At 40.2% G+C, this 22,500-nt stretch overlaps 1 protein-coding gene across 1 annotated transcript in view; it reads right to left on the reverse strand.

Moving 5' to 3' along the window:
- LOC135215364 (metabotropic glutamate receptor-like) overlaps positions 1-22,500 on the reverse strand; it is a 1,454,460-nt gene that overhangs the window by 171,051 nt on the left and 1,260,909 nt on the right. Inside the window, exon 9 of the mRNA XM_064249924.1 lies at positions 14,946-15,108. Coding sequence (XP_064105994.1) covers positions 14,946-15,108 — 163 coding nt within the window. The remainder of the gene's footprint in view (positions 1-14,945; positions 15,109-22,500) is intronic.

The following is a 22,500-nucleotide window of genomic DNA, read 5'->3' on the forward strand; positions in this document are numbered from 1 at the left end:
CTGGTACTCCTCTCAATTAACTCCAGTCACAACTATGGTTTTACCTGCTCTCTGACCCTCTCAGTCTTATTCGGATTCACCCTATTATGTTCTTGTGCCATAGCCCTGGTGTTTTCCTCAAGAGAGATATGATGCTCTATTACACAATGGGTGATAACCAAGAGCTGGTACTCCTCTCAATTAACCCCAGTTGTAACTGTAGGTTTACCTGCTCTCTGGTCCTCTCAGTCTTATTTGGATTTACCCTATAATATCCTTGTGCTATAGGCCTGGTGTTTACCTCAAGAGCGATATGATGCTCTAGTGCATCTGTAGACCATCGGGTCTTCCATCCGGCCAGGAGTTATGTAAGCAAGGTTTGCTATTGCCTGAGAGTTTGTCTTGGGGGCTGGGGTGATGGTGGCTGTCCCACAATGAAGGAGGCAGTGGCCATGTCATCAGTGGTTTTCATCTTGTATGGTTTCAGCAAATTAATATGGAGCCACTTGGCTCATTTCTGCCCACAGTTTACTAAATAGTTAAAGTTTCCATGTTTCACAAGGATTTTATGAGGACCTGTAAATTGTGTATCAAGAGGTCGCTTTCCACCCCTTCTGAGTACAAGCACCTCATTGACTACTGTAAGCGTCCGAGTTCGTCTGTTCTTGTCAAACTGAATTGTGACTCTCTCTTGTGTCGCAGCTTTGTGCAATCGCTCACGCTGCCCCTAGGCGGTTTTGGATCTCGGGCATTTTCTTTATCCAATCAGCTTTGTAGGCATCTGTCGATGCTTCGAACAGGATATCTATAGGTCCCCTTGTGGAATGGGTATAGAGTAATTCAATTGGGCTATGGCCCTTGGTCTCTGAGTGACTATTTCAGGGTGCAAACAGTGTGTATGGGAGGTTCTTTTCCCAGTCTCCTCCCTCCTCATACTGCAATTTCACCAGGTGGCCGAAAGGGTTTGATGGAATCTTTCGACAATCCATTGTCTCTCTGGCCAGTACGGTGTTGAGTGCACATGCTGAATCCCATGAGCTCTCATGCTATTTCTAAACTCATTTGACATGAATTGCCTTCCTTGATCACTCTGAACTGTAGTGGGGAAGCCAAATCTGCAGAGGAAATTAAGCAGAACCTTAATGGCAGTCTTGGATGTCTCACTCCTGATGGGGATAGCCTCTTGCCCTTGAGTGGGTGCATCCCTGTGGCATGTAGTAGTTTATGACTACATCCTAAAAGGAAACACCCGCAGAAGGAATATTCTTCTCATCTGGATTTCCAGCCATCTGACAGGTTAGGCATGTCAAGATGTAGGATTTGACCTCCTTTCTCAGTCCTGCCCAATAAAAGTTTTTGGCGATCGCCATGTTGATGCAACTGACATTGAAATGTCAGCCTATATCACCATCCGCTAGTATGATGGTATAGCACTGACTGGGTCAGCCCTCTCCTGAGACATGTTGAAGAGTGCCCCCATTTTTCAAGAGGTACTGGGCCTTCCTCCAGCCTTCTGAAAGGTCAAAATCTGAGGAGGTATCTCAGAAGATGTTTTGTGGGTCAGGGTCCTCTGCTTGAGCAGCCACCAGCTGATCATGGGTCAGGCTGGGGTTAACTGCATCGGCTCCGGTGATCATACAGGTAGGCTGAGCCAGGGGAGCATAGCAGTCAGGTTATTGTTACAAGGAGTTACAAGGATTAGGATGTCTCAAACACTTGTCAGTCCATCTGAGGAGAATTGTGGGCTCACTTACCTCTAGGAGCAGGTTTTACTGTTCATTCACAGTGTCCTAATGATTTTGTCTAGCTCTATTTTAAACTCTTCCACACTGTTGATGTTTACAGCTTCTGGTGGCAGTTTATTCCGTGGGATGTGTTGTATCTCTTCAGGTTTTCATTGAACATAAATAGATTACTGTTTCTATTAGTTGTCGTCGCAATCATTGTGTTTCGAAGCCATACATGTTCGGGCCCTCTATTCATCTTTGGCAACCTATTTGCCCAATGGATGGAATTAACTGTGTGGCTCTTGCTTTTACACCTTCTAATCTATGAATCGTGTATGTGTGGGGCAGACATGCTGGCAATCTCACGTTTTTCACCAAAAAGTAGGGTTTTTCGCCCTTGATGATTATACCTCCAATAGTAGGCAACATGTTAATAGTGTCTCTACCTAATACCCGGCATGTAAGCCAGAGAGTGTTGTGTAATTGCAGATATATCAATACACATTCTGCTCCAATCAGTGTCTTTGAAATCTTTCAAGCTACAGCTACTCGAGGCATATTGGTCCTGGGAAATGGGTAAAAGAGTGCAGTGTATATGCTTGTGCTTGACCCTCCCTTTACCATAAAAATGTCATCTGACCAACCTCCAACTGTCGCACAAGTGACCCTGCCACTCACCGATGCCTGTGTCCACACATAAGTCCCATACTTGCGAACAATTTTCTTTACTTTATACAGTACCAATTAAATCATTCTGACATCGAGTCTGCTATACAATCCATCAGTGCTGTATTCTCAGATGAGGAAATTAATGTTCCATATACGAAATGCAAAGAACTTATACCAAATGACATTCTCAAGGAGCGATCCACGAAAAACTTGTCCGCTCACAAGAAAATGTCATATATACCTCAGTAGCTAAGAATCTGCTCAGTGGAAACCTATGCCGATGACCTTTGCAATCTGCCTCCAAAGGGGCCTGCTGATCTAAGCCGGCCTGCAGTGTATCATATGGCAGAAAATACCTTACAAACAGCAAAATCCCTATCAGAAAAATTTGAGGAAACAAATGGTAAATTTTCACAGATCTGGGACATAATCAAAGGATTACAGGAATCACTCAACGATCTTAAAGCTGTAGAAACTAATAACAACCTCTCATGGATCTGGGATGAGATCAAAGGTGTACAGGATTCACAAGAAAATCGTACAGCAAGCCACCAGACTCCTTTTAATGTTGCACCTATTACTTCCTCGCCTCACAGCAACACAAAAAAAGTGAGCGTGCAGCACGAAATTGAGATGACCATACCCTCCCAAGTGGGTTCTGCCCTCTCCCCCTTGGATGAGGCACTGACACCACCTATAGACCTCCAGGAGGGCAATGGTGGATTCACAACCTCCTTTCCCTTCCCAGTGCCTCAGTTGGAAGATAGATCCGCAGTGACGATCGCCGGCCTGCATGAGTCTCCCAACCCTATCTCTCCTGCCAACACCATATCCATATTTTCCGTACCAATTAATGCCGCAAATTTGCCTCCTACCTTCACCTCATACTGTTGTTTAACTCTTTCATTTCTCAACTTATCTACATCAAACTTTATAGTTCTCCTTTTTTCTTGATTGGCCTTTAACTTTATTCTAATCTTGTAAAATTAAACATAAAGTGGCTTACAGGATTACCTGTCTATTTCAAAACCTCAATGTTCTTAAAGGCGAGAATTTTGGTCCTAATATCAAAGTTCAAGATTTTACCTAATCCGGGACCAACCACCCCCAGGGGAACTTACTGATACCCCAAGCAGGGGTTTATTCATAGACCTGCCTTCCACTGCAAGTGTGAGCCAACCTCCCACAACTAGTGACTGGTCCCCCGAGCTGGCTAACCCTCCCATCCACCCAATTGATCAACTCTTTTGTCTCTCATCTTCGTGAGTTACCATGGATACATTAGATATAATGGCTTAGAATATTTTTGGCCTCAAGCAGAACATTCCTCTCCTAAACATGTTCTGCAAAAATTTCAAAGGCATCATTGCACTGCAAGAAATGCTCCTCTGACCACTCTGTCATCTGCAATTCAGTACATGAAGACTTCATCGATACAAGTTACAGATCAAATCATAGTCAGTTGCCTGAAAGGGGGTCTCTCTTTCCAGTGGCACAAATGTGATGACCTACAGGAGTGATAGATCACCAGGGTTTCAAGTGACAATATGGGACTATAAGATCCTAATAATTAATGTTTATATACCCTGGGAAAATAACAATAACTTTGATCAGTATTGCATAATCCTAGGTGAGTTATATAGTATTAGTCACGATTCTCCTGCTGATCACATTTGTAAAATTGGGGACCTTAATTCTAGCCCCACAAAACAATTTTATAATGAACTTACTCGCTTTTGTCAAAATCATGCTCTCCAAATTAGGGATGTAATGCTCCTCCCTTCCTCTTCATATTGTTAAGTACAAAATAGACCGGGCACAATCACAACCTCCTGGCTGGACCACTGCATCACATCTCAACAACTTCATGATTCCATTGTGACCTGCAACATTTGCACTGATCACATCCCTTTACAGGTGTCATTCAGTAACCCATCCCTTTCTACTGTGAACCTCTTAACTGAGCACCCCTTCCCCCCCACTGTAAACTGGGATTTTAAAAACCAACAGAAAACCAGATACATTAGGGTGACCACAGAAACCAGGTTGTAGTCAATAGTTCAACCGGCAAACACCTTACTTTGTACTAACACAAAATGTAAAAATGACCACCGAAGGAGAGATCTGAATGAATTCTATTTGAACATAATTTCCGCTATGCTTGCTTCCAGCAGGGCTACCTTTAGATTTCATCAAGGTAATTCTCGTAATATACCTGGCTGGATTAACTTGGTTAAAGATCTGTATTCATATTCTTGAGAAATGTTTTTGCTATGGAGGCAAAATGGTAGCTGGGGAAAGGACACTGCATTGCTTATGAGACAGGCAAGAGTGCAGTTCAAACTTGCTCTTAAGCACTGCAGATTAAATGAAAAGCAACTCAGGGCTGAAGCAATGTCTAAAAATTTAGAATTTGATGATTATCCTTGTCTTTGGAAAATCATTCAATCCCTAAATCCTAAAATTAAAAAGCTATCATAGAGAGTAGGAGAAGCAGTTGGTGATGAGGCTATTCCAAGTACGTGGGATGATCACTTCAGCAATATCCTGAATTGCATAAACAATCAAGACTCCCGAAGGGATGTAGATAACCTCCTTACTGATAACATTCAATTTCATATCACAGATTGTATTACATCAGGTAACATCAGCGATGCCATCAACAACCTATCTAATGATATATTGCCTGGCTGAGATGGTCTTCCTGCAGAAGCTTTCAAATTCTGCCCCCCGATATTCTATATTTTGCTAGCTGGCCTATTCAATGCATGCATAATTCACCAGTTTCTTCCAGACTCCCTACTCCTAGTTCACTTGATACCATGAATCAAAAAAAAGCTAATGGATGCAAGTGACCCTGGCACTTAATGCCTGATTGCAATCACTATGATCGTGTCGACGGTACTTTCTACACACCACTGACAAACAGTTCAGATTTAAAGCAAACGATTGTTATTTCCCCATCAGTGAAAAGTCTCTAACGACTCATCGACTCTTGCTGCCAATATGCAATGAAATTTGATATCCTGTATAACGAAACCAAGACCTATTGCATGTCGCTGCTCCCAAGATTGCTTAAACATATTGCAGAACCACAAATTTTCCTCGGTAATCATCGGCTGGAATTCATGCACGAATTTCTGTATTTGGGTCACATTATCAAAAGATACAGTAGACATCGAACAGAGGCAGCATAAACTATGTGTAACTGGCAACATTATGGAGGTGTTATGGAGTTCCATTTGAGAACGTCTGTGAGAGAGAGAGAGAGAGAGAGAGAGAGAGAGAGAGAGAGAGAGAGAGAGAGAGAGGAGGAGAGAAAGAGAGGAGAGTGTAATTGCTGTATGGATAGTTAACGACTGTATTGGCCGTTAGTGAGTTCTGGCTGGGTTGTCTGCTGGTAGAGATCAGAGTTCTGAGTTTTTTTTTGAGTCAGTCTTTGGTGAGAGCTGGTGATAGTCGGGAGTGTCGACAGAAGTCGGTTGACGGATTTGAAGTTGGTTAAGTTTTTGCGTGTTATTGATTTGTTGTTTGCTTGTTGTTGAGTTAATGTTTTTTTGCTTTAGAGTTGTTGTGCCTGTGCTGTTGTCTTTGTTGTTATTCTTTGGTGTTGTTGGTAGGTGTGTGTTGCCTTTTGTGCTGTTGTTTTTTTGTGTTGCTTGTGGTTTGTGCAGTGGTCTTGGGTTGTGATTGTTCCTTTTTTGTTGTTGTGTTGTTGAGTTTTGTTGTTGTGTTGAGTTGTGGTTGATTGTTGTTGTGTTGTTGTTGTCCTTGGTTGTTGTGTTGTTGTTGTTATTGGGTTGTGGTCCTTGGTTCTTGTTGTTGGTATCTCTTGTGACCTCGACCAGTGGACAGCACAGGATAGCCCGGAGTATCTGGAGAGTTGGTAAGTACGTGTGTTTTGTGCTGTTTTTGTTTTTGTTTTGTTTTTTGTAGCTATAGGTCAATTGTCCTGCATGTATTTTGTTGTGTAAAGAAGAAAGTGTGACTGGGGTGGGTTGGGTAGCAGGAGTGATTAGGTTAATGTGGGAGGGTTTTGCAACTTGTTTTTCCTAGCTTGTGATCCCGCCACAACATGATTGCAAGGAAGTTTCCTTCTGTTACCAAGAAATGAAACTGCCGCTCTTCCCTTCGTATTGCAACACTAACTATAGGTGTTCCCTCTGAATGAACTATACCCGAGAGATGATGAGACGCATCACTGATGTGCACAATGACATTTTGAGACACCTCACAAACACTCCTCGCTACCACTTCGCCACACAGATGTTCACAGAAAACTGCCTGGACCACTTAAAAATCATTGTAAGGGAAACAATGTCCAGTCTGATAACCTGATTGAAAAACAGCAGTAAGTCGCTCATACAAAGCATCCTAAGGAGTGAGGCAAGAAGATCTAAACTGTGGGAAAGATGGGAAAATGAGGCGTTTGTTCCCTAAATGACTTGATCTCTGTCTTTGCAAAGTGTCCTCTGCAAAATCTGTCATTATTATTATATCTCTAAGGTTACTGTTATTACTGGTGTTTTACTTTTTCATTATTACGTAAATATTATCAATGTAGAGTTTTTCTACATTAAATTTTTGCATTTAGCCCTCTGGACCTGACTACTGTAAGCAACTAAGGTTTCTAGCTGGAATTTGAATATATACAATATGTTTGCTATTATAACTTTTAATGTTTTTTTAACTATCCTCAATATTATAACTGTTATAACCATTATTATGATTATACTATGTTTTATACTACTTCAGCAACTGTGTGGATAATACTGATTATTAATTTTTTCATTGGTGGCTTGAGCAAGCTCTCAAGTCACTTTCTCCGAGTTGATGGTTGTGATACTACAGGTCCTGCAGCCGTCTAGACATCCTGAGCGGTGCAGTAACGTTGATGGGAGTTGTGCCACGCTGCAAGACGTCACAGCTAATTTGATTTTCATCAGCTGCAGGAGTACCTTGTTTGTGGGCGTTGTCTTCTGTAGAGTTGTAATCGGTGGTGACATTGTTGGTGGCAGGTCTTCTCATACTCGTAGGGAGTAGGAATTCTTCCTGCATCGTATTCAGTGTAGGTTTTATATGCTGGATGAGAAGCGCCTCCAGCAGGCGTAACCGACGGGCATCATGGGCCTTCCCGATGGTCTTCGTGTTCTGTATGATGACATCCCAAGAGATGGCCTCTTGATGTTTGGTGCGGGTGTGATTCTTGATAGCCCCCTCTTGGGCGTGGCATGAGTCTCTTTGAGAGGTGCACGTAGGCGCCGCTGCATCCGAGAATGAAACGTCACCCCCATCAATCAGGATAAGACTATTAATTTAATAATATACTATATATCTAGGAAGACGAGCAGCCTGGTAATGTGGAACAACCCAGCAGCCACCCTACAGGATCCCTTGAAGAAGACGAATGTGGTCTACTGATACACGTGCCCCATCCGAGGATGCCTCGGCAAATACATCAGCATGACCACCATGCGATTCTCCAAGAGAATCTCCTGCCATGCCCAAGAAGGAGCCATTTATAATCACGTCAGGACTGCCCATAATGTAAGGATAAAAAGGAGCAATATTATACCTAATATCAAAATTATTGACCAAACTACTGATCCCCGCCGTTTGCGAATTCTGGAAGCCCTCCATATAGGAGAGGAGAAACCTAACTTGAACATTGCCCAAGAAATGTTTCTCCTCCCTACCGCTGCCCGAAGATCAGCAGTGAACGGCCACCCAACAATGCCAAATGGATATTTGGCATTATTGGGATGATAGGACTCCTGCCGCAGGTAAGACTCCAGACAGTCATTCCCGGATACACTACTTGAGCACTCACACAGCTGAATCCCTGCAACCATTGACGAGAGATCCCCGGCTTCCCCCCACACTGGCTCGACCAATGAGAACTCGGCTCTAGGATTCAAGCCGCTATAAATATCGGCATGCAGACACCATCTTCACTTCTACTCCTGACCAGCCATGAAGATGACATACAAGAAGGTTGAAACCTCACTATAAGCCAGAGCTACACCAGCATAATACCAGCTGAATACCGGAGACGACCCCAGCCTGACATTGACCTCTCTTATGGAATGATACCAACACCAACGACGACCCCTGCTTGACCTGGACCAGAGGAACACCTTTCCATACACCAGTATTCTGATAATACCAGTATACTGATAATACCAGTTTTTTATTAATAAATTTTAAATAAAATACCACTTTCAGCATTATCCCCAATATGAATATTGGCCAATTATCGCTGAGCGAAAAGTGAGTAATAAGAAAAATAGAAAGGATAATATATAAGGTTAATTCACTAAATTCTGCCATTTTATTCAACAGAATTTTATTGTTATTATTATTGTTTATGTTCTATCTTAGTGTTGGTGATCCTATTTTCTTTACATAATTTTTTAAACTTTCCACTGTATCTGAGTCTGCTGCATTTACACCTAGTTTGGTGTCATCTGCAAATTTGGCTATCCTTCTGTACATTCTTATTCTTCACCATTTATTACAACTCTCTATTTTCTATATGTTAGCCAGTCTTCGATTCAGTCTGCTGTTTCTCCTATAATTCCTAAAGCTCTAACTTTTGTCATTAGTTTCTTGTGTGCATCTTTGTGAAAGGCTTTTAGGAAATCTAAGTAGAGTATATCTATTGCTCTTCTAGTGTCGTAAATACCTAGCATGTCATGAAAAAGCTCCAAGAGGTTTGATAGGCAGGATCTGTTTTGTGTGGAACCATGTTGCTGTTTAACAAGTTGTTTTTACCAATGTAATCCACAATTTGATCTGCAATTATGGACTCAAAAATCTTACAAACGAATGACATTAGACAGATTGGTCTATAATTTCCCGGCTCTTCTCTTGGACCTTTTTTGTAAACTTGGGGAACATTGCCTAGTTTAAGTCTTTTTGGTGCCTTTCTTTGTTCTGCACTTTTTCTGTAGAGTTTATATAGGTGGGAACTATCTCCTCATTTAGCTCTAATTTCTCTTGAATGAATCCCATCCGGGTGAGGGGATTTGAGCTAGTTGAGTTTGTCTATTCTGTTTTTAACAACCTCTTCTGTAAATATTATTTTGTCCAATGGTTTTAGCCCTTCATATTTAATAGCAGGTTCCGGTATTGAGGTAGTGCGTTCAATTGTAAAAATACTAGTAAAAACCTTATTCAGTAACTCTGCTTTTTCCAAGTTTGAGTTCACCAGATATCTGCAAAAGGATTTGGGCTGTTCAAAGCTCTTTCTATGGGGGTGGTGGGTGGGTAGGTGTTGGTAGTGATGTCAGGCAGCAGAGTGATGCTCTTGACTCTCGTTACTGCAAGAAATCTTACCCCTGAGCCTCGCCCTGGGAAATGATGAGCTTTACTGTAGGCAATTCCAACATGTGTCTGTTAAACCATCAGATGAACAAGCGTTCATCCTCCCAAATATCCGAATATCTCGGGCTGGTCCAGAGCCATCAGGTGGAGCTATTCTTACCTGTGGAAATTCAATCCACATGATAGACCCTGCTGCCCTCACATTGGTCTGTACTGTCTTGGGAGCGACATACTTCAAACAGCCATGGTGTTGTGCAATCAAAGCATGTTTCTTTGCTGTAGTCTCTCTTGAATTCATGTGAGGTGAGTTTAGCCGAGGGGACAGAGCCATTGTTGGTGGACCCAGTAGGTCCAGGTTTCCTCTTATTCTGGTCCTTGGTGGGGGCAAACATTAGCTTGGTGCCCAGGCTTTTTACACAGGTAGCACAGGGCTTGTTTAGGAATGGCCCCATTCTTGGGTTGGGCTGTTGCTGTGGTGAATCTTGGAGGCATGATCTTTTTATGCATTGGACTTAGGTGAGTGTCATGAGTCCCCCACTCATCAGCCAACCAAGACTTCACTACAGTGGTAGGGCTTCTTTCATCCAAATATGTTGCAAGACTGCTAGGTGTTACGAACAAGAGAGGTCCGCCCCAAGTTCGATATTATGATAAACAAAAAGAATTGAACACCAACAGTCGAAACTGGGGATATGAACATAGAAAGATACACAAACACAACAAAGGTTTATTTACAAGCTTACTAACAAAGATAAAATCTTACACTGCATGAACAGGGGGAACAGCGACGTAATGTTAATACTTGCTGGCAAGTTGTGTGCTGTCGGAGATCTATGCTCGAAGCGGTGGCTTCACAAAAGGAGAATGGTAGTTGTAGACGTCCTCTTGACTCTGTATTGCAGAAAATAATGTCTATTTATGAGCACCATTTCCTCTATGATCCTTCGTCTGTTCCTTCTTCTCTTATCTCTCTCTGATGATCTCTGCTGCTGATCTCTTACTGATAATCTGATCTGTGACTCTTACTGATTATCTGCTCTCTCCGTCTTCGTCAGTCGTATCTATACGGCAACCTGGAGGCATGGCCGACCAGCGAACATCACAGACTCCCGAGACGACGGGAACGATTTAGAAGAATCTCAACGAAGTATTGCATCAGAAATTGCGGCGTTCCTCACGTCACATCGGCGCCTGTCAAGTTCTATAAAACTCCTGCCGATTCTAGAACCATCATGAAAACAGGCACCTCCAACACATGCGCGAATGCCTCCTTGCTGCAGAACTTCTCGAAGATGCATTTACCTTTCATTTATCTTTCTTTGCTATAAAGCAATTACCATGACACTAGGGGCATAGTAGAAGAAATCTACTTTAAATCTCTCTATAATCTCTATAATGTTGTCAGCATCCTGAGTCGTCAAGGACTCGATTCAGCGGTTAAAGTTTTTATCTTTATGATAAAACCAGGTGTACCATGTCTGACCAGCATCCTTGGGGAGGTTGAATCAATTTTGCCGCCATTTTTTGGTGATAATTTCATAGGCTCTTGATCCTCAGTAGAGTGCGACCAAAGGGCCTTTCCCATGGATATGTTTATTCAGCACTAATGCTGCCTCTGCAGCAGAAGGGTGGAAATTTTCATATAACCTTGTGATATAATCGAGCCATCCTTCAGGATCTTTGTGCTACCAAGGCTGAACCAGACTGTTTATCCCCTGGAGTGCAGTAAGAGGTGTAGGTGGTCTAAACGTGCTGGCACTGATACATGACATCTCCAGTTCGTAGGCCCTTGCAACTTCATGTTCCACGGTCCACTCATACTCGTTCTTTAGCCACCAATCTAACAGTTTGAGCCATTTCCACTTGGACGTCAACCCAAGAGGTAAAGGTTTCTCCTCAGAGGTAATATCTCTCCACTCCCAAGGCCTGAAACCTAATTCCTTGGCGTATTTTGCCATGATTGCTGGCACAGAAGCATAGAAACACTGTTACATAACTTTGCTTCTCAAAGTACTATGACATGAGGTACTACTGGGCACTCAGTAAGTCAGTCAATAGAGTGTCAGCAATGGTGGCACTCGTAAGATTTGAAACTTCCAAGTTTCAATCTCTGAAAATCCTCCAGCATGGTGGCACTCACAATTGTGCATTACTCTTAAAGCAATAATCATTGTGAGGCACTCACACATCCTCACAAAGTCTAAACTCGAAATCAGGCACTCAATCCTATTTTCAAGGCAACTCAAGAGTCTCCTTAACGAGTGCCAGCGATTGTGGCACTCAAAACACAAGTCTCACAAGATTTCTCCAAAATTTCAACTGCAAGACAGGCCCTCTCACCAGTTCTCAAACTTTAAAATTTTGTAGCTGCACTCACCAGTGAGTATACAGTGTCCACTAATGGTGACACTCACATACAGGGAGCCATATGGGCTCTCATATACTACTGGCACTTTTACCAGCAACAGCAAAGCACTACAGCTTTCAACAAATGACACTGAAAAAGTGTATAAGGCGTCAGCGATGGGACACTTGCATGCAAGGAGCTACCTGCCTCCTTCAACTACTGGCACTCTTATCAGTCTTAACAAAGCACTACTGCTCTCAGAATGACACTGTAAAAGTGCATAAGGTGTCAGTGATGGTGACACTGATACCCAAGGAACGACCTACCTCCTTCAAATACTGGCACTCTCACCAGTTACAGCAAGCATGAGGGCTTTGAAAAGGTGGTGCTATAAAAGTGTGTTAACAGTGGTGACACTGACAGCAAGGAGCAAAAGTGCCTCCTCGAACTATTGGCACTTTCACCAGGTACAACAAGCACGAGGGCTTATCAAGAGGTGGCACTGCTTAAGTATGTGAACAGAGTCGGCGATGGTACCAAAAGCAAGGAGCAAAACTGCTTCCTCGAACTATTGGCACTCTCACCAGTTAACAAAGCGCAAGGGGCTCAAAGTGTTGTTGTAAAATGTGTAACAACACGAAAGGCACGCTACAAAGGTCTCTGTACGTGCAGCCAAGTTCTCCACAGGAACAAACAGTGCTCTTCAAACTCCCCCACTTAGATCTGCAGGTCTTCTCACTACTCTAACCCTGTTATTAAAGTAAATGACTCGTGCCCGGATTCCAAACAGGAATCAAAAGCAAAAGACTTGACTGAATTCTTCAATGGGTTTGTACTACGTTAAGATAATGAATGTAATCGAGGGAAATTAAATAAGAGATGAAACATAGTCAGTTTAACTTGTTTGTAGACATTCACATCCGATTGAAGGTGTACCATGTCAACTTAAGGGGAGGGGGGAGGAGTTGCTATAAATGGAAAAATAATTTTTCGTCATACGGCTGACTGACAGGAGGGCTAAGGAAAAACATTTGGCCCTTCTTAATCTCTTTATCACTACTCCCTGGACACGCTATTAATTTTTACTTTGGACACATGACTGCTCTGAAATCCTGTCCCACGAAACGAAGCCGCTTGGAGACAAATCTGTTCCGTAGGCGTTTGTATGTATGTTTGTTTTATAGAGTTGGGCGTTACCAATCATGACTGACAACAAGACCTATAGAAAAGCAAATATTAATTGAGAGGAATGGAGACCGATAGAACAATGATTTTTTTTATTCCGGTTATTTTTCATAATAACAATCATCCAAAAATAGTGATCATGGAGAGAGAGAGAGAGAGAGAGAGAGAGAGAGAGAGAGAGAGAGAGAGAGAGAAATTATGTTTTTCATTACAATAATCATCCAAAAATACTGGAGAGAGAGAGAGAGACAGAGAGAGAGGTTTACAGGAGATGAAAATACCGAAACGTATCTAAAGTTATACATTAGTGACTTTGTTAATAGACAGAGACAGCCAGACTTAAAGTTGATATTTTATTCTTATGGATATTTTGTGCTAATATAACTGATGACTATCAGCCAAAGAAAATTAGGGGGAAAAAGAATAAGGAGACAGACAAATACAGATCTTGTCGGTCACTTCTGCCTACTTAAATTTTCGAAAAATTTTATTTTTCAGGGATTTTCGACCTACTAGAATATCACATTCCATGTTTCGCCTCCTGAATTCGCGTCACCTCACCTACGGTTCTGTCGAAAAGCTGGCATATTTCAAGAGCCTTTGACCTTATCCAGTAACTAACTCTAAGTGAGTTAGAAGTTGGATTAGATTAGCGCTAAATAACATCTTATTTTCGGAAACTGTTCATCTCCTCTTTCCTTTCCTTCTTCAGTGCGTCACTTTCTGTGAAAGTTACATGAAAAGCAAAAGGAAAGTTTGCACTACAAACAGGAATTCTAATCAAAGATCTTTAATGATATTCTTTTGCAGACCTTAGAGATATCGAGCAAATCCTTTTGGCTCAAACAAGATGACCATCAGTTTGAGAGGAAAGGAATGCTGTTCGAGAAACTAAATCACAAATTTTTCACAAAAGAATAATTTCTGGTATCGATACATCAAACTGTAAACCATTTTAGTCTAAATTATAATTGCAGAGATGCGATTCCGTTTCCATTCTATTTGCAGTAAAAAAAAAAAAGTTGTTTCACTATTATTAAGTTAGAAGTTGAAGCCAGTAACTAAAAGACCTATGATAATAAATAGTAGTCCTAACTCAAACGTGACTGTCATTAGCTTCTGTGCCTAATTTCTTCCTGGCTTATAATCGGACTACAGTTAATCTGCATCCTTCATTCCGGAGTTCTTTAATCCAGTCATAAAATGCCATTTATCCCTACAACTGGACAAGGCCGACTTAAATTACAATCTACTTTCAATTGAATAGTCAATAAAAGTTATTTTTTCTATCGCAGTGTACCATTTATTTTTATCAGTGAATGTGAACTAGATAAACATAATCCTACCTATTATTAGTACAGTTTAATGTATGATTCCAATACTTCATTCTTTACTCGTCATCAAATTTCAGTGTTTCGCTCATTTTATGTCTTCAGTGTAAGAAATGAAAACACAGAACAATAGTGTCAAGCTGTTTACCCTTTCTGACCTGGTATAAGGAAAATTTGGCATTATTTCTGCACCTTTACTCCATATCTCAACGTAGGTCAAGGTATTATAGACCAATTCTGGGAAAAGCGGCAACGTCTAAAACGAAATGCGTGTTCATAGTCATGCCTAGTATAATAAACTACTGTTGCACCTTGAAATAATCTTTTGTGTACGCTTTAACTTCAGCCTAGTTTCTGTAATATATTTTTTGCATAACTAACCTGGACGGAGACAAGGGAACAGGTGATAATGACCTGACTCTTGGGACTGATGAAACCAGGTCGTCGAGCTGACCTGGAGGCGGAATCAAAAATTCTGGAGATGCGATTTGTCTTCGTTAGCAAAGCTCCGTAGATCATAGAGAAGCCGAAGCCAACCCCAAACCTGAAAGAAGACTGGTAGTCAATAATAACGACCAAAATAACGATGATGTCCAGTTAATCTTTTCTTTTATTTTTTCAAACAATTTGCACATAAAACTAAATATTCTCTGACTGATATTAGACCACTGGAAACATTCCACAAAGTACGGATAATTTTCGGGCATATTTATCAAAATTATGGTTGAAATACAACCGATAAATAAATTATTCACCCAAAACTATACAGTAATCGTTTAAGAGGTCTTATATGTACTAAAGTTGATTTCTTCTTTGCAAAGATATACATGTCCTGCAGCAATATGGATAGTGTTGTGAATTTCAGATTTTTCTCTTCAAAATAACAAGGTTCAGAGGAAATATCGATTGTTATTCATTACCCTATAAATAATAATTGTAATAATTAGACCACTGGATGAGGAAAGTGTTCTGACTCAATTAAATCCCTTATAGGCATCTGTTGGGTACAGTGTATTTTTCCTTATTGCTTTACTTGGGGCAAAATAGGGACGCTGTTGAAACCTAGGAGGGTCTTGGAATGTTTGTTGTCTGTCTGAAAAATGCACAAGCTTCATGTCAGGATTAGAAATCAAACCTGCTATTGACAGATGGAAATTTACTCTGCAGCTCTATTTGAACTGGTGTGAATTACTTTCTTCGGGGCCCGGTGTTAGGGGTGCTACATTGGCTGGGGCACATTGAACTTTCATTTTCCATGTTATGTTAATTACCATTGATGGCTATTAGGTATTACATTTTTGAGGAAGACTGGCAATTCCTGATGGAGCTCTGCTGCAACTTCTGACGAGATGTATTAGAAAAAGTGAAAACAATCCAATATATGATTTTACTTGGACCAAAAAGTAATTTTCTTCCGTTTGCTCTTGTAAGGGAGATACTGCAGTGATGTAAGGAATACTTTAGAGTGTTATTCGGTCCCATAATGTTTCTAATTTCGGAAGACAGTTACAGCTGAAGATATCTTCTTATTTAGACTTTGAATAAGACTAAACTTCTTTTTCTCTTCAGGTAAGCTTCTAAGGAATAAAGGAAGATTACTCACATTTGCTTCCATTTGCTCTTTATAGTCAGTGGACAGTTTCTTCTATCAGTGGTGTCAAGGACATCATTACAATTTGACTAAAAATGTTTCTGTTACAACATGCAGACTTAACATTTAATCCTGAAATGTAAAATTATGATTTCACTAGAGTGAGGAATTTGTATTGGTCAGTGGGTCTCATGTCTTTGCTCATATGTAGTCAGTGCACCAGCTAGACATTTCTAATACTCCATAGGACACGCCCTGTGCCACAACATACAATAAGGCACATGAGCAAGTTAATTTTCTATACTACGATGGTCAACTTCCTCCCCTTTCAATGGGTGTGTAAAGGGTACTGATAAGGTTTGGATGGCAGTAGACTCATAAGGAGTCACTCTCATAATGATCTGTAGTCATGGCACCATTGGCAATTATACTCTTCAGTGTTCTTACATAATTCTTAAACTAGTTTTGATATGCCACTCTATAATAATATAATATGATATGTTGTTTCCTGGTGAGTAGACGGCAATCTAATTGAGGGTTGCATATGAAAAAAATTGGACACAATTGTTTTCATATGCAACCTTCAATTAGATTACTGTTATAACCATTGCTAGTAAGGGGATGCCTGACTTGTTCTGGATCCACTTGAGTACCTTTCTATGAGGAATATTGTGTATTTGTATGGCTTATTTATGGGGCTACTAAAGAGCATTTGTAAGTGTCAGGGAACTCCCTACTAGCATTAAGCCATCATTACACATTCACCACATGTTGATACACAGTCATATAGTGCCTAACTTCTTTCTGCTCCACATTCAACTCCATGAAAGGAAGTTGGGTTTCATCACTATATTTGATTGATATAGTTTAGGCTAGAGTTCCTCTTCAAGGCATACTGTGCACAGGTGTCTTCTTCATCAGCATCTGTAGTAATGAGGATGTCGTTTATGTATCAGGCATATATCTTTGGTTTCAGATATCAATTAAGTGTTTTTATTTACATCTGCCATGTATATATTAGCAATTAGCAACATTATCTACCTGTCAAAAGAGGTTGCCTCCATAAAAGAAGAAGGGAACCTCCGTGGTGCAGATTTGGAGATGTTGAAATGTAACTCTTGGTGTGTAAAGGTTTGGGTCATCTGAGTTGTAAATGCTATTTAAAATAATATCGATGATTTCACCCCACTATACATTCGTGAATAGACTGTCTACATCCTGGAATGTGATGGTTGACCTTAGCAACATACTGTTCAAAATATTCAGCTACTATCTGTATCAGCACTTGTTCCAGTGGTGGTTTTAAATAGATCATGCTTTTTCACATAAGTTGGCTTCAGAAATGCTGTTTTTAATTTATCCAAATTAACAACAATTTCTTAACCTCTTCAACTGTCTGAGACCTCTATTTTGTAAGATTACAGTCCCATGCTCAATGAGCTGGTTTAATGGCTTCTGTAGATTTTATCATAGTAAAAATTATTAGTTTGGACACCCTATTCTTTATTACCAGATCAACCACTTGGAAACCACATTTGGATTTTCATTTTCTTAGTTGCTATGATGACTTATACGAACAGTAGGTACAGTTGCTGTGCACTACAATAAAAAATGACACAGACACAGTTTAGGACAGATGTTTATGAGGTGAAACCCATATGTAGTTTGAACCTTTACATTCGTTTTATTTGGGAACTGCACACATTACATGCTCGATCCCTGATATGTTTACCCATTTTTCATTGTTAATTTTAATTTATATATATATATATATATATATATATAGATATATATATATATATAATATATGTAATGTAATATATATAGATCGTATATATATTATATATATATATATATATATATATATATATATATATATATATATAATATATATTATATATATATATATATATATATCTCATATATATAAATGAAGCTGACTGAGGAAACGCTTTTGCATCTGCCAAAATTTCACCCTCATCTTGCCTTTGCTCAATGAGACTTACATCCCCCATTGTATAGAATCAGTAGTAACTACCCCATCTTGAAATCCTTCAGTATCATAAAAACTTCAACTGAGGGCATCTGCGACTACATTTAACTTGCCTTCTTTATATTTTAGCTTTTCATCAAAGTCCTTGATAATTAAGAACCATCGAGCTCTTTTGGGTGACAAATCGGGTTTATTAAAAGGGTCCAATACTTCTACTTTGTTCCCCATTACTAACATTTTAAAATGAACTAGACTTAATACTATTGCAAAGGCTTCTTTATCTACGGTCGCCATTAGTCTTTCATTGCTTGTGCAGTTGCTATGAGAAGCAAAAGTGCTGAAGGAAAGGTAAATGATGATGATGGTTTGGATTTACAGAACTTGTTTAATGATAGTCTGGAATCCCTAAAATTAAGTAAAGTCAGTACTCCTTTATGAACGCTTAGAGTTAATAAGAAAGAGTTTGTTAAATATCAACTTGAAGATGATGAATTGAAGGTATTCAGAGATAATGCCCTTATTGATGTAAATGATATGAAGAAGGAGGGTAAATGTTACGTTTTGAAGGATGGGATCCTAATGAAAACGTTCAAGAGTAGGAATCTTAGTGATGTTGTAGAACAAGTGGCTATTCCAAGTAGTTATAAGAATTTTGTTCTAGGTATTGTTCATGACTGTAGTTATTCTGGTCATTTAGGTATAACAAAACTTATGAGAAATTATTAAGGTATTTTTACTGGCCTAAGATGCACAAAGGTTGTAGTGAGTATTGTAAAAATTGCGATTTATGTAAAAAGTAAGTAAAGCTCAGGGCATGCAAGTAGCACTGCCCAGGGTATTCTAGTGGCACTGCCCATGGCATGCTAGTGGCACTGCCCATGGCGTGCAAGTAGCACTGCCCAGGGCGTGCAAGTGGTACTGGCATTGTAGTGGTGTCACATTTGGTTTCTCAGGGAGGGAAACTCATCGAGGACCCTGGCACTGGCCCTGGTGCCAGGCCCATCCAAAGGAGTGCTTTAGGGGTTTTTTTCCAACATCCAAACAGGACGGTCTATGGCACTCTCCAGTGCACCCAAGCAGCACTAGCAGGTAGACTGGAGTGCATCTCCAGGTATTCTATCCCAGCAAAAAATCCCCCCCCCCCCCACCCTGGAAGAGATGCAACAGCTATCTTGTAGGTTCAAGCAAAATGAGGCCTCTTGATCCTCAAATGAATAGTCGAGAAGATAATTTTAATGCTACCATTACCTTCTAGTGTTATAAGTTTATGGTAGCACCAATTTTAAGTGAAAATGATTTAACTACGTGTAACACTATTACAGATCACAAAACTTCTTATGCTATGACATATATAAGACATTTTAGAACATACATCATGAGGAGTTAATGAATGCAACTCTGTGTATGAGTGGCTAGGATGTGTCCTTCTTTTTGCGAGGCTAAACGGCAGTTCTAACTTATTGCATCTTATTTAACTTGGTAGTAGACCCCAAGAGAGAGGTACTGCACCAAGAGTGCCAAAGGATCTCCATGGCTCTGATATGCAGGACAAAATTTTACCACTGCAGTCTTGACAAAATTAATTTCATGAAAATGACAAGCTTACTATTACTATCTTACAGGATCTTGTCTGGGATTTTAGCCTCATAGACATGTCAGGTGTTGTAAGTACTTCTGCAGTGTTGTTGTACAGGGATATCCTTGATCAGAGATCACCCAGGATACCTCCTCTGGGTAGGTACCAGGACATCATGAAGACACTGTGCCAATGGGACACAAGTGACAAGGAGAGCTCATGGCTCTGGGCAGCTAATTGGACTTTCTGTACCATTTTCTCTTCTTCTTCGGGTTCCTCTAAGGTTAACTTGCGAGGTTCCCTAGAGGAGGTGGGGGCAATGACTCTGGAGAAGGCACAGGAGTGCCTTGGGAAGCAACATCAGGAAGGCTCCCTATTCCAGCTGCCCTGGCAGGACAGTTCTTGGCTTCCCTGAGAGGGCGTAGCAGCACGTCCCTTCAGAGGTTCATCCTCTGAGGTCTGAGGTGATGAGGAAGAAGGATTATCAGATGTGAGAAGCTTGCAACTGGCAATGACTAACTCAATTAAATTAGTTGGATCTCCTGAAGGAAGATCATTGACATGATCTGGCACTGGCAATGGCACTGGCACTAAGGCAGTGTTAGGAACAGGAATCATAACTGATATTTACTCGACATCCGTGATGGATGGAGTTTGGCACTGTTCAGGGCGCTCAAGTGGCACTGGCAGGGATTTTATATCTGGAGTGCCTGACAATGACTCCAGTGGTGTAGAACCCAGGATGACCTTGAGTTTGGCCGAGACAGAGAGTCTTATCCCAGGAGGAGGTCATAACCAGGAATATATCTGATTATAGCAAGCATGTAAATTATTGTTTAGTGAGATCTTGTGATCCTCAGGTGTACTATTGGGATAGTCCGGTCTGGCTGGTTCTTCTTAGTCTTGGGCCCCTTTGGGAACCTTATCTGACGTGGTTAGAGAAATTTATGCACCATGATCTTTAACTGCACCTACATGGTTTGTGCAACAGCAACCTCTAGGAGGTGCCACAAATATAGGCCCCTTAGCTGGAATACCTAAGGAGTGGTGACAAACAACCAACTCTTCATTAGCAGATGTGAATTTTTTGCTGGGGCATCCCGACCAGTTCATGGAGAGCCCTTTTCTTTTAGCACATCTTACAGCAGTAACTTGAATTGTCAACTTTCTTGTGGCCTTTCTTTAGTAAAGGGGGAGGAATAGGCTTTGGTTGGTACTGTGAGTACCCCTTCTGTCGGTGATATCAGCAGGCAGAAGGTGATCTTGTTGGCTGGGGCACGCCATCCAACATGGCGGTATTCACGTCTGTGACTGTTACAGTCAATGCCTTCATTGTGAAGGTAGTCAGGTAACGGAGGGGGCTTGGAAGAGAACATCCACAGAGGGATCTCGTCCCAACAGGAACTCGACTCCATGCCTAATTGTACTTACCATACCAATGCGTTGATTCTGTGTGCCCCAAGGTATCGTGACCATGGAGCTAGACTGCTGGGAGGGAGAGAGTAAAATCCTCTACTAAGGTCAATGTCCACCGAGTCTTCTCATCTACAATGACCTGTCTGGCAATCATTACTTTACAATCAGACAGATGTCTGACACGGTGTCCACCGAAGTCGCCAGATCTACTGGTGAGCTAGAGACATCAGTGGGGGCCACTGTGACTACCTGAGTATCAAGCCTCTCAGGGTGAGGATTGTCAGAAGGCCCTATATGACCTTCGAGTCTTTGTTTATCAAACATTATTCACCCTCGTCAAACTCCATGTGCTTTTCTCTTTTGCAGTGAGTTTGTAGTCTCATTTTGTCTTTCCTGTTCTTAAGGTTATTTACGAGTGTTTTCGTCTCATACATTGGTTTTTAACCCTGTAACTTTTGTTTTTAATTTAGCCAGTATTTTGAATTGATGATTTATTTTGTATTTTTATTTATTTACAAATGGATGATGTTTAGGTAATGTGAAACATTTCAAATAGTAAATATCTAAGAGTACTGCTGACTGTTGCTTATATATGTGTATATATATGTGTATATATATATATATAATATATATATATATATATAGTATATATGTATCAATTCAAGCTACAAATGTCCTTTAATATCTAAATTCACTTTACCTCCCAAATGATATATTTTCATATATGTACGAAGGGGAATTTTTTAGTTGATAATAATTTCGTCCCCCCATGGGATCGAACCACCGTCCAAGTGGACGGGGACGAAATCAGGACAGTCAGTGACGCTATCCAATCAGCCAATAGAGACGCTATAGTGCATATCGATTCTGACCTTACAAATCACCTCGATCTTCGGTGCTTTTGTAATTAGAATCGATATGAACCCCGTCAACCATGTTAGCCAATTCGAGCGTTTGATATATATATATATATATATATATATATATATATATATATATATATATATATATATATATATATATATATATATACTATATATATATATATATATATATATATATAATATATGCATTATATGATATATGTATATATATATATATATATATATATAGTATATATATATATATATATATATATATATATATATATATATATATATATATATATAATATATATATACATATATATATATATATATATATATATATATATATATATATATATATATATACACACATATATACATATATATATATATATTATATATATATATATATATATATATATATATATATATATATAACGACGGAGAAAGCAGGCGAGTCAGCCAAAGTGATAAAATGCACAGGGAGCAGGAGC

This window comes from Macrobrachium nipponense, chromosome 5 (assembly GCF_015104395.2).
Source record: "Macrobrachium nipponense isolate FS-2020 chromosome 5, ASM1510439v2, whole genome shotgun sequence".
NCBI classification, from domain to species: Eukaryota; Metazoa; Arthropoda; class Malacostraca; order Decapoda; family Palaemonidae; genus Macrobrachium; species Macrobrachium nipponense.